Below are 13,816 nucleotides of genomic sequence, written 5' to 3'. Positions count from 1 at the left end.
TGTAAAGGCATATTCAGTCACATATGGTTGCTCCACCTTTGAGAAGCTCCTGCCCATACAAGCTGTAATCTCAGCAGGAGCTGAATAGCCCTTTCAGTCATGAAATGAGGCTGTGCCACTGTCAGAGAGACAACAGCTGTTGTGTCTCTGTTCCTACTGTGTTCTGGACTTACCTGAGAGCTTCTGTCACTCATCAGAGAGATGCTGCTGCTGAAAGTTATCTTTTGTGAGAGCAGAAACCAGAAACAATTACTTGGGGCAGGATGTGTCCTGTTACTTGTAATAAGCATCAATTCTGGCTGCTGCTTGGAACCATACTTCCATATTTTTTTCCTCTGCTTTGAATATTGAAGATAAGAATAATCAATGCTCTCTTTAAAGAGAAAACAATGATTTGTGGATGGTTTAATGTGTGTAGTGTTTTCTGTAAGAAAATGGATTTTGGAGCTTTCTGTATTGCTGGAGCTTGTACTTATCAGTGTTACAAAATTTGGATGCATAGCATCTCAGTTGCTATATTCAAATTAACTGCATTTTGAATACTATATATATAAAAAAGTTGGACCTGGAAGCCTTTGAATTTTTTACTTAGCATAAATTAAGGTAGCGTCTCTATTTAGAAGGCATGGTGACCATTCTGCATACTGTTTCCTCTTGTTTCAGCAGAAGGATTCCTCCACAGAGGAGTCAGAAAGCTCAGGTGATGAAGAGAAACAGGAAGTAACATCAAATTTCAAAGAAGAATCTAAGGTCATGAGAGACCTTTGTCAAAATACCCAGAAGCCATCCAGAAATGAAACTCCCAGTAAAAAGTAAGCACATTGTGGGCATTTGTTTATAAACTTTTTGCACACATTTATAGTTCTGCTTTATACCAATGTAAAAAGCATGCCTTTGGAGAAATTTAGTGTTCTGTTTTGAACTGCTTAATACTCCTTTATTTTTCTAGGGAATGTCCTACCTCGACAAGTACAGAAGAAGAAGCTATTCAGGGCATGCTTTCTATGGCAGGATTGCACTATACTACATGTTTACCAGGTCATACTCAAAGCACAGACTGCACAGATAAAAGAACCTCTCTTCAGGAACACAGAAGCTACCCCAGGAGTCGGCATAAAGACAGACAGCCATCTCAGAGCCACAGAACAATAGAATGTGGTAGGTATCTGAACTAATGGCACTGCTGCTCTCTGCTCTTGGACCAACTGCTCAGAATAAGCACTTAAAAGTTATATTTTTAGTTTTGTAGTCAAGTTTTTAAGTAAGTGAGCCTGACATTTAAAAAGGTGTGTTCTTTGGGTTTTGGGGTTTTTTCCCACTATAAAAAGTAAATGTTACTTCTGAAAACTGGGGCAAACTTAGAGAGGTCATCAGAATAAATATTCTAAATAGTGCCATCTAAAAGTTTTATGGCTTCCTTACAAAAGTGGCAAAGTTATGGCTAGATTGAAAGTGTAGTCTCCTTATTGAAAGTGTAATCTCCTTCAGAAAAGGTTGACAGAACCTTCATGGTTGCAGCTTTCATGGCATGTGTGTTACTTAGATATCCATAGGAAATCTGCGTGGTGATTTTCTCATGTGTCTTTGGAAGGCGTATTTGGCTTTACTCCTGAAATTCTGCTATGAATGCAGTGCATTAAAGGAGATCGTAATCTTGAAGAGGAGAATTCAGAGGTAATTTTTTTGTCAGTGGCATTTTGATGCCAGTGGAAAACAGACATCTGTTAAATGCATTTTGGAATGACAGACAGTAGAACATTAACACTAATTCCCTCAAAGGAATCAAAATCTCTTCTTGGAACAGAGAAAAAGAGAGTCATTACGTTTGAAAATTCTTTGCTTGAGAAGGAAATGAAAGAGGATTATACCTTTGCTGATGTGAAACAAATAGAACCCCACAAACAAATAGGGTGCTAATTCAAAGAACTAATAAGTATGTTGATTTTTGTTTACATGGGTAACGGGAAAGCCTAATGTGATGTAATGGACTGTGTTCTGGTAATTGAAGTTGTGCTATATGTCCTTAAAACCCACCAACCTACCAAATAAATAAATAAATAAACCCACCACCACCACTAAAAAACCCTAACCAGCAAACCACACAGACACATGCAGTGCCTTTCTATCTTTGTAGCTTCATGAAAAACATAGTAACCAGGTTTCTAAATTGTGGTGGGTTGACTCAGGCCAGCAGCTAAGCACCCACACAGCCACTTGTTCTCTCCCTCCACCCTGTGGGATCGGAGAGAGAATAGAAAGAGCAAAAGTGAGAAGATTCATGGGCTGACATAAAGACAGTTTAGTAAGTGAAAGAAGGAGGAAGAGAAACAAGTGGTGCAAAAGCAATCACTCACCATTTTCTGCAAGCAGACTGATGCCCAGCCAATCTCTGAGCAATGACTACCTTGCAAGACCACCTTTCCCCCCAGCCTTGTCCTCTGCCCCTGCTTTTATTGCCAAGCATGACATTATATGGTATGGAATAGCCCTTTGGCTAGTTCATGTCAGCTGTCCCGGCTGTCCCTTCCCAATCTCTTGCCTACCCTAGCCTACTTACTGCAGGGGGCAGAGTGGGAAAAGAGAAAGCTGTAACACTGTGCAAGCGCTATTCAGCAACAGCCAAAACTTTGGTGTGTTATCAACACTGCTTTAGCCACAAATTTAAAAGACAGCACCATATGGACTGTTAGGAAAAAATTCCATTCTGGCCAGACCCAGTACATGTGTCAAACTCCACGCGTGAAGAAGATGAAACTGTGCTTCTTAGCTAGCAGGTTTTGCAAAACCTTTTAGTCTCTCCAAATTCAATTGAATCAGTGTCTTGGAATATCCTTAATTTTACAAGTTAACTGTATTGTAAATGTGTTTTCAGTGTGGACACTTCTTCTATAGGTCTATCGGCATAGATCTTCCATATGTTGTACCTGAATAGCACATCAGTGCTTAGAAACAATACGATCAGTAATACCTGAAAATTAAATGTCCATCTTTGTATGGACTCCTCATGATACAAAGCCATAGTAGAAAACTGTAGCATAACAAAGAAAGTAAGCCGTCTTCAACATCAGTACTTTCAAATTTGAAGTAATGTTTGTCTGACCTTCTTACTGTGGTGTATGGGTCTTTAATTAGGTGTATTTATACTGTGAGATTGTTTTCCCAATTTAGTGTGTAGAACCAAGCAGCTCTCTTTTGTTTTGTATGTCGGAAATATTTTCCACTGTATTTTCCTTCCTTTCTTGTTTTCATTTTAAAGTCATTGAAATGTATAATTAACTTTGTATTCCTAGTTTTGATTTTAAAATATAAGCTTGTTGAACTTATCTATAGGTAGGTCTGTGAAGGAAGAGGAAGGAGACTTGGGGACTTCAGCATGGGCTAGACACCTGAATGAAGTTTCGAGGACTACCCCTCAGGTAAAGCAATACTTCAAACATTTTGAACACGTTTTTATAGGAAAAAGAGATCATGAAGTTGTAAGTACAGAAAGCATGGTGGACAGGTCTTTCCACACTGCATATCTGATAAGAGATACTTCTTGTTCTGGTAACTGAGTATTATGTTTTTGTCATACTTTTTTTCATTGTTGTTTTGGGTTTTTTTCCTTTCAAACTCTCTTCTGTCATAGTGGCTAGTATTAAGAAGCTCAAGGCAGTATCTTGAAAAATAAAAAATACTTTATAAAAAATAAAGTGTGAATTTACATTCACTCTCTATACTGGGGAAGCACTGTATTGTTTATTCATTGTTATTCCCAACCAGAGCATCAGAACAAGTGGAACCTGTTGATAGTATTTATAGTAAAGATACTTGCTTAGGAAACTGATACTTCCAAACTGATACAACCTTTCAACAGCCAGCAGGTAGGAATATTTTTGCTTTCTGATGTCCAGGTGGAATCCAGCAAGGAATATATAAATGAAAGGTTGTGTGTCTTACACTCTGAACTTTTTTGGTATTTCTAAACTTGTCTACGGTAGAAGTATAAGAACAATTAAACAATTAAATAGAACAATTAAAGTTGCAAAATAACGGTGCTATTTAAAGCTGTATTTTAACTGTGTGCTTTGTAGGATTTTTTTGGTAAGAATATCTAACTACATGATACTCCTTACAATTTGTAATTCCCAACTTAGCATTTGTTCTCTCATCAGCTGAATATTGAAAACAAATTGCCTATTTAAGTAGTCAGTGGTTATGGTATAGCTTGCTATAGTGGCCAGTTTAATCAAGAACAATTGCATTTGTTTGGATCAATGCACACTAAAACCAAGAAGTAGAGAAACTGAGTAGACTAGTATGTGTAATTAATCTATAGCATTGCCCTTAAATGCATATGGAAAAGCTTGCACAGAAATACTATATTGTATCTTATTTTTAAGAGATATCTATGCTAAAAGAAATGATGGAATCATAAAGTGGTCAGACACTGGTGGAACTGAAATATCTTTTTCAAAGATACTGTAGTATAATTAGAAAAACTGGAGTGAACTTGTAGACAGAAGGTATTAACTTCCACTTTTTTTCTTCCCCTCATTTCCATACTAGGATACAAGTAAAACTCAAAAATACGTTAAGAAAGAGGCTGCATCAGAAGCCAATCATAAGGTTCAGGAAAACAGAAGTATAGTCCACAACAACAGCTTGAGTTTTCAGCACAGCAAGTATACACGAGACTCCAATCTAATTCAAGGAGAATGTCGACTGAGTGATGGCAGCCTTAGCCCTGACAGGCCGTATGGTGAAACATCCTTGTCTGTACCACTTCATCCAACAAAGAGGCCAGCATCAAATCCACCCCCTATCAGCAACCAGGCAACAAAAGGTAACGTTTATCTCTGTGGTCTTGCCAGAGTGGAGGGGGGGGGGGGGGGGGGGGGAAGACTAGGAAAGGGCGCTTGTAAACATCAAAAAGAGCTGTTAGATGCAGAAACTGAAAAAAGGACAGGCTTAGACCTTGAGGAAAGATAGAAATTAGGCATCCTGTGGGCACTCAAATTTTGGCACAGAATGTGTGGAGGTGGAATTTGAGAGACCTAACTGGGCGCATGGCCAGATGAAACTTTCATAGTTACCATTGCACCTCTGCAGGTGTATCTGTTATGCATTTACTACAGGGAACAGATCCACACTTACACTCTGAAACACTGGCTTGAATCAGATTTGTTTATCAAAGTGAAGGCTTGAAAGCTGTGACACTTAAAAAAAATAGTCTGATGATCATACTGTTTAGTTTTTAGTTTCTGGTTAATTTTCTATAATTTACTCAAGGGAATAACTTACCTGAGCAAAATTCAGGAAGCTCAGTTTAGGTTCTCTCCTACCACACCCACTGCTCTTCCCTAGGCTGGAAATGTTTGTAAATAATATAATCACTTTATGATAATGCTAGCCAGAGTTTAGGGAAAACAATTCCTGGTTTTTTTTTTGTTTACAATTCTGATTCCTTGTTTGTTTGCTTCCAAACAGACAAATGAAGAGCTTTTTTTTGTTTGGGGTATTTTTTTGTTTGTTTGTTTGTTTTTGTTTTGTTTGTTTGTTTGTTTTTTGAGGCTGGTGAAAATTCAGGTGAAAATTTTGCCTGCTTCAGCTTGAAAGCTGGGTTTCACCTTTGTTCTACAATGATAAAAATTTGTTCTGAAATTCCTGACTGAAGTACTTGATTTCATTTTTCAGGCAAACGTCCAAAGAAAGGAATGGCAACTGCTAAACAGCGTCTTGGGAAGATCTTGAAGCTGAACCGGAATGGCCATGCACGCTTCTTTGTTTAATGTAGCTGCTACTTCTACTACTGCTGTCTTTCCTACACAGACCAGTATTGAGGTCAACAGAGCCTGGAGCTGCTGTTATTCCTCTGCTTGAAGCAGACTTGCATGTACCATATAAAACACTGCCTGATGAACAAAAACAAGAAAGAAAAAAAAAATACAAAACAAAAAAAACAAACAAAAAAAAAACCAACCCAATGCTGCATTTTCACTGTGCCACACCTGCTCAGCAATAACCATACGGGAATGGGGAAATCTTCAGAGAGACACGGACTGTGAGAAATAGTCTCTCATCAGGGCTTGAATATCATTTGTTGCTGGTAGTTTCTGACCTAATTAATGAGGGGAAGATGATGAAGGTGGTATATCAATAATTTATTTCTGATAGATTTTGACAACTTTTAAATTCATTTAAAAAACCTATTTATTTGGAAGACTTTTTTTTGTGGGGGTTATTAATTTAGATTTAAGAATGTGAAAGTTTTTAATTGTTTTGATAATGTATGTTTGGTGCAGTGGAGAGCCACGTTAATTGTGATTAGTCTGGACTCCTAAATTTGATATTCAGGTTATAGTCTTAAATAGGGGTGAGATGCATTATTAATTATTTTTTAAATTAAGGCATATGGAATCTTATTTTTTTTCCTGCTTTTTGTAAGCTATTGGCTGGGCTTCTGTTGACTTGCAAGTTGCATATTCTCTGCCAGCTTGACTATTTTTTGACCTGTCCTCTTTAATACAGATTTATTTATTTGATGGACTAGAAGAGACTCTTAAAGACAGAAGAATCTTCTTACATCAGTCCAGTAGCTAACTTGTTTTAAACTGCACCCCTTTCCTCCAAACTGGAATGCATGCTTTTCCTCCTGATGATCTTCTGTCATGATTTTCTTCTGTAAAAAGGCTCCCTGAAATTGTGTTTGTACAGGTTATTTAAGAGGTGGTACAAAGGAGGGAAACCTAATATATCTTTTTGGAGGAATAGGGACATCAGTTAAGATAAATGTTTCTTCAGAATAATTACTTTGAAATAACTCGTAAGATATACGTTGCAGTCTCAAGATTTGGCATATTACTTAATGTAGCATGGAAGAAGCATTAAAATATTATTATTGTACTTTAAACACATTTTACTGAAGAGTAAGGAAGGCAGGAGAATGTGTGTTGCTTTCAAAGCTGGGTGAGACAGCCAATTAAAAGTCTTAACTGGTGCATATACAAGCATTAAGTAGCTTACTGGTATCAGAATGGTCATTTGTGTCAGGCTTCATACAGAGCTGATAGCAAATGCCGATTCTGAATTATTGTAAATAATTTTGATTTAAAATTTGTATTTTTCTGTAATATAAAATTAAATATTTAACTTCTGGGGGATGGGGATGAAGGCGGGAAGGAGAATACTTTTACTTGATTCTGGAAAAAGGGCATTTTGCAGGGTCCAGCCAAAATGTAAACATTAATATGCTAGTGACAACAATATTGTTGGTTGGTTAGGGGTTTTTTTGGTTGCTGAGAGTAAAAATACTCAGGCATAGTTATACAAGTCATTGAATTGATTTAACTTTCCATACCAGTTTTTCCTTCCTCCATATTCTATACTGGAATAATTTTCTCTTGTGGTTTAAAAACAAATTCAGTTGGACTTTCCAGAATATTTGTGCAGTTATTTTTGTCTAGGCTAGATGATGAATGCCTTTACAAATTTATGGAAAGAGTTCTGATGTCAGGTGTTTTTGATTGTTGCAGGGTCAAAACTATTTAGCACTATGTTATCCTGTTTCTGAATTGAGAAACATCAAAACATAATGCAACTGCAAATAAGTCAGGTAGCTTTCATGGCTTTACTTCCTCTGGAGCTTGAAAATTATAATTTAAGAGTGTTTTTTGCAGCCCTGCATTTACATTATATTGACTTGACTTTATAGTTTTTTGTGTATTGTTTGCGCGTATGGGTGAATTTTTTTAACCTTTTTTGTTTGCTAAATATGGTTTCACAAAAGCATGTTTTCAGTCTTTTTAATTTTTTTTTTTTTTTAATTTAATTTAATGCAAGCTATCAACCTTGTTTAGACTATTGGGAATGGAGGTAAGAAAGGATTTCTAAAAAGCAGAAGATAAGCTAAGAGGTACTCTACAGGTGCTGAAAGTGACTATAAGTACTTGCTGTTCTCAGGTGCTATGTTTTCCAGATGGAAATAGTTAAAAGAGAATATTTTAACTATCTTCTAATATGTTCTCACCAAAGTAAGTCAAAGAAATAAACTGTTGTCAATATTAGTTAAAACTATATACCCATATAAATACTCTCTGTGCTTAAGCTTGAGCAAATGGATTAATGTCTGCCAGGCTTTGAAAACTGTTTTAGCTTTAGCATATTGAACCAAACTGTTTCCTTCTTGCTGGCTGTATAATTTTTAAGAATAGAAAATTGCAGTTTAGGGCAGCAGTCAGATTCAGAGCAAAATGAAGAACGAGCTCGCTCTCCTTAAAGGCAGATTTTTTGAGAACGCTTATCTGAAATAGAAGTATGCCGGAATAGAATCTGGAGTAAGGAATTTTAAAATATGGAGTATGCTTTCTTGTACATGTGACTGGCTTATACAAAGTCTCTTTTCTGACCATCCACATTATTTATCTGTATTTTACTATTGGAACACAGATGTGGCTGGACCCATATATATTATTTCTTCTTGGTTTTATTCTTTCATTACTCTTCTTTCTACCTTTTTTTTCAAAGTGGCTCTCCACTGTCATGAATTTATGTAATAGTCTCTTCACAGGCTGTCAACAGGCAGAGGTTCAATCCATTTTCTTCAAATACCCATGCTTCCAGCAGAAGTTAATTCTGATGTTCCACCTCAGAACAAATAATTTAAAAGAAATTGCCATGATGAGCAGTATTAAAAAAAAAAAAAAAAAAAAAAAAAAAAAAAAAAAAAAAAAAAAAAAAAAAAGGGGGCGGGGGGAAAAGTCTCCTGGTAGCTCATGAAGAGGATGTGGTGACCTCACTTGTTTTGTGTACTTGTATGTAGGGATATTTTTATTGTGTTCTAGATGAAAACACTACTGCACCAATCTTTCTGTAGATGGACTGAACCTTGTGTTGTTGTAGTGGAGAGAAAAAGCCCTATTTTTTTCCTTGCTGTCTCACTTGGGGTGGAAGAGGGAGGGAGTAGGGAACGCTGACAGGACAACAAAGAGAATTAAGCCTGCTATAGTAACTCATTTTCAAGGATAATCTTTTCTGAAAAGTCAGAGAACTTGGATTTGGCATAAAACTTTTTTTTTTGTAGACAGAACAATAGGAAATGAAATATTGTAGGGGTTTTCCCATTCTCTACGTTCTTACGTTCCTGCAATTGAAAAAAGAAACAAACATGAAAATGGAAAGACCACCTAGAAACTATATCAAAGACTCTTCCAGCAACTTTCCCTTTTCTTCTCCTACTATACTTGCTAATAAACCCTGGCTACAAGGTAGCCTTTGTTGACCTCTGAGGTAGATTACCTATGCAACCTATAATACTCTACATGAATCCATTCTTAAAGACAATTTTGAAAGGGTTAGATGTTGAGAGTTAAAATTGTTGCTTTCTGATCACGTGGGGGATTTGGGGGGTTTTGGTTTTTTTTGGTAGTTGAAGTGCTTATGTTACCTTTAGTAGAGATAGAAGAGAGCACAGTGTCATGATCACATTTGAGAAGCTTCAGCTTTCCGTAGGCTTTGCTATATGGCATAAGCTACCTTCATTCACAAGGCAATGAACTTGTAAATGTTGAAAATTTTTGCAGGGTTTTGGAATCAGAGCTGATGTGAATCTTGCTACCCCCTTTTTGGTAATTGTGGAGACTAAGTAGAACTGAAGCTAGAATGACCTGGTACTAGAAGCTTATAACTAGTGCCCGATTTAAGCTCCACATGCTCACCTATCCCTTCACACCCCCACCATGTCCCCCAAATCTAGTGTCTTTCCACATAATACTTTTCACGTAATACTTCCAGACCATTAAAAGCTGTTTGTAGCTCCGGGGTTGAGTGAGCCCAGAGCTACTGTTTCACAGAAAAAACATAAATGGAACCAAGGGCCTTACTATTTGTGGTTAAACAAGATTAAAAGCTGCAACATCCATTTTTCCAAAAAAAAAAAAAAAACCCCAAACAAAAAAAACCCCAACAAAACCACCCTAGTAACCCTCTTTGTGGGAGCGTATGAGTGATAAATCATGCAGTGGATGGGAAGTTTAAGTAGCACTGATAAGGAAATGCATGTTCTTCATAGGCTGCATTTCTGTTTGGAAAAAAAGACTTTTTCTACTTTTAATATAAATTAAGCCATAAGAGTTTCATGCTGTGGGAAGGGAATGAAAGGGATCACTTTAAGAGATTATATTGATATGTATTGTCACTTCTGCTGGGAAATGTCTATTGCTGCCAGTGCTTTGGTGAATCTTTTTTTTTAAAAAAAAAACAATGAATTTGAAAAAAAAAGAAAAGGGGGCTAGTTCTTGGCTATATTTACTAGTTTTGTAGTAACGTTTTGCTGGCCCGTTTGTCTCTTCCTCTCCTTTTTCTACTCTCATAGTCTAATTTCTATCTTTCCTTCTAATGTGTCTGAAAATATTAGCTTGTCTGCTCAGTAGAGGTCGGTGTATGTGTGTCTTCCTTTTTACAGAAACGCACTACTGTGTTAAGTATTTGGCTGGGAAATGGGATGCTGCAGCTTTAAGAGCATTTTTTTCAATTCATAACAGTATTTCCCATCCTCTTTTGCCTGCAGGCAGGGAAAGTGTATGTACAGTATTTATTTTGTTTTGATTTTACTTTAAATTTGTAAGTTTCTATAAGTAGTTCACATTGATTATTCTAGAGGAGGACAAGTGGCTTTGTTTAAATTTGTATTTGATATTCATAGTTTCCACTTTCTGTACTTTAAAATACTGAAATTAAAAAATTGTATTGCTTATGTTTTGATTTTAGCACTCCAAAGTGTTTAATTTCTTCAGACTTCTGCTCATTTGCTTCAGTGTAAATACAGAAAACTGTACAGAATATCATGAGGAGAAAAATGCTTTTCTAGGTCCAATCTCTGTGCCCTTTACTTGTCACACTTTAAAGAAGAAGTTTTCTGGAGAAATGTGAGAGGGAATATTCTCATACTTTTTAAAAATTTTTTTCAAAGTGCGAATCTCATTTCAATCCATGTGTATTATATGGCAACTAAATGCATTTTGTGAAGATGTGTATATTCTTTTTGAATCCTAATGTAAAACGGAGGTGGAAGTGTTTGTGATCCATCATATTAGCACATCTATAACTGTAAAAAGGGTGTCAAATGGTATTTTCATGTTCTTGCTCTTGGTTTTTGTTCAGGTTTGTCTCATGGTACTGATGACTGACTCATCTCTTGATTTCTTCTTATTATTATTCCTTTAAGTGTGTGCAGTTTCTGGAAGAAGAGATTTCTTTTTCAGACTTCCATGTACTTTGTCATACTAGCTTTTATCCCAGATGACTTCTCTGCTGATTTCTCCCACCACATGTTGTCTTCTGATTTACAGTTGTCACTGCTCCCTGTTTTGACTCCGTATGGCGGCAGTACAGTGTTTGCATGTGGGTACACTACTTGGGGGTAACAGAAGCATTACTGTGTTGCACTCCAACTCCGTGTGATGCATTTTCTTCTGCAGATAGTGCTCCATGCTACTGAACTGCTTCAGTGCTGTGATGGGCAGACGCTTAGATTCCAGTGGTGGTCATTTTATGAGAACCTTAGATAAATGATGCAGCAATGGCATTGAAAGAACCAGGTGGCAAAAGGTGTTTGATTTGAGTGTCCTCTGCAGCTGCTCAAGTTTACTTCTTAGCCTGGCTTTTACTTTACAGAGAATTTATGGTTGACTATAATGACTAGGAGATCTGTTCATGGACCAGGACTTCATTGTGCCAGGTGCTTTACAGACAAAGAACAAGAATGCTGACCTCATCAAACCATGTACTGCTTAAGTATAAGATTGAAATAGTTTAAAAAAAATCCCAACAAACTAGAAGGTTCTGTGGCCTACATGGTAGTGTTGTAGATTTTGGGGGCGTAAGCTTCTGTGCTGTTTCAAAAACAAATTTCATTTGAGTGGAGTAGGAAATCATGAGGAAAACTCATTATTTAAGTACAAGGGATGAAGATGAAATATTTATCTGTCCAGAAATCAGTTCCTACTGTATTTTGACATGCCTTTACATCTTTTCAATTAATGTGTTAAAACTGATTTTAAATTTGGTTAGCCAAAGATTTGCCAAAGATCTGAAAGAGCTGTTTGTCTATCAGACTAACCACATATTTTGAAAAAGTCTTGATCACTGTGATTGAAGAACAATGCTACAACCTACGCATTTCCATCAGACAGACTCATCTGGATTTGTCACACTGAACTCGCTGCTTATACTAATGTTTTGGTCTTAAAACAACAGACTTAAGAGAGCGCCTTAGTGGGCCACAAATACAAGTTTCATACCCCTATAAAAACCTGTATAAGCACCTTTACTATTTGTCCTTTTGTTTTTGCCAGCTACGCACCAGAGCTTTTCTCTGTGACTGCTGTTTGGTGGATAATAGGTAGGATAATACACTGGAAAATATGTGAAATATCTCAAAGTGCTGCTTTAAATGCTACTGGATAGCCTTCAGCACCTGGAGCCATATTTCCATTAAAAGTCAGAGTTTCTGTTTTTCTGCTTTTCTATTTGGGGAGGATGGGGAAATACTTACCTGGATTGTTCTTTCCTAATGGACAGATGGATTTTAAAGATTTCAAGGCTACCAAATATGGCAAAAGAATTGAATTTCTAATGTCAGGGAATGGGCAAGATACCCTTCTTGGTATCTGAAGACTAAAGTTGTTGGGTTTGTTTTTCTTTTTCTTTTTTTCTTTTCTTTTTCTTTCTTTTTTTTTTTTAAAAATCAACAGTATTCTACTGTGTTTCCAGTAGAGTACCTCCTTGTAAAGTGCCTACAAACTTGGTTTTGTGTACATTTAGTGAAGTTCAAGTCTTTCGCTGGAGGGTTTCTCATGACCTGCTTAAGTTGTGAAGCTATTGTGGTGGTGGCTCATCACTTAACACATTCAACCAAACCTTCTCTTATTTGTTTTATTTAGATATAACTTTGGATAGATGATGGAAACCTGAGTAGTAGAACAATTATGGTGAAGTCAATCACGCTGAGTGTTGGTTTCTGTAGAAACTTTTTTTTTCTTTGTATAGAAGTATTTCTCCTGGGAGCCCTTGAAATTATGCTTTTACTGCTGGTAAGTAATGTCAACTATCTCAAGCCAAAAGTTAATGAGGACTGAAACTAAAACCAGAATGTTACTGTTAGTTATTCTGATATAACCAGGAATTTTAAATGCCTTTGTTTCTACAGCTGTCATTGACTAAAGTCTTTACCTGCAGAAGAAATACCTGGTGATCAAGGCGGTGAATAAAGTCTGTCATTGCTAGAGCTCATAGTATTCCACATAACAGCCAGCTAATAAGACAGTTTGCTTTGTCTAGACTAAGGTCTGATTTCTCTGAAGCCAATTATATTCAGTCTTTAGAATAAGTACTGCAAATTTTTGAAGAATTGTGTTTGGCTTAATAGATCTATTTATCTGTACTGCTCCTGCTGTATTTGCTTTGGTCTTGGAAAAAATACTCTACTTTGGAACATATAAGTCAACTAAAAGAACAGTATACAAAGAGTCTGCTTGTTTGTGATGCTTTGCCCCAAAGTTTATTTCTCGTAAGAAGTGTTTTATTTGCTGCCATGAGTGTGAGTAAAGTTCCCACCCATACTTGGAGAATGTGGTATTTATCTGGAAGAAACATTTGCCCTTGAATCATACACCTTGGTGGTAAGTCATAAGGATGCAAGTCGGCTTTTTGTTCTGGTAAAACTAAAAGCCAGTAAAACTCTAGCTGTTCTCATCTCCTAAAATAGGATCTGGGCTGTGGAAATGTGGTTTAACTAGGCAGCTTTTTCAAGCTAGTATTAATTTGAAAAAGATACTAA

General features: G+C 36.6%; 1 protein-coding gene across 4 annotated transcripts in view; it reads left to right on the top strand.

Moving 5' to 3' along the window:
• KDM7A (lysine demethylase 7A) overlaps window positions 1-13,505 on the top strand; it is a 72,374-nt gene extending 58,869 nt beyond the window's left edge. Inside the window, exons 16-21 of one of the 4 annotated variants that reach the window (XR_005934198.1) lie at window positions 664-812; window positions 950-1,158; window positions 3,331-3,416; window positions 4,549-4,825; window positions 5,677-13,070; window positions 13,187-13,505. Coding sequence is in view for 3 of the 4 variants with exons in the window: in XM_030040770.2 (XP_029896630.1) it covers window positions 664-812; window positions 950-1,162; window positions 3,335-3,416; window positions 4,549-4,825; window positions 5,677-5,771 (816 nt within the window). In the remaining variant the exon portion in view is untranslated. Of the gene's footprint in view, window positions 1-663; window positions 813-949; window positions 1,163-3,330; window positions 3,417-4,548; window positions 4,826-5,676 lie in introns of all 4 variants that reach the window. The other 3 variants (XM_030040770.2, XM_030040771.2, XM_030040769.2) reach the window with 3 other exon arrangements.
• The last annotated feature ends 311 nt before the right edge of the window (window positions 13,506-13,816 follow it).

This window comes from Aquila chrysaetos, chromosome 17 (assembly GCF_900496995.4).
Source record: "Aquila chrysaetos chrysaetos chromosome 17, bAquChr1.4, whole genome shotgun sequence".
Lineage (NCBI taxonomy): Eukaryota > Metazoa > Chordata > Aves > Accipitriformes > Accipitridae > Aquila > Aquila chrysaetos.
This window is presented reverse-complemented; position numbering and strand designations above follow the sequence as displayed.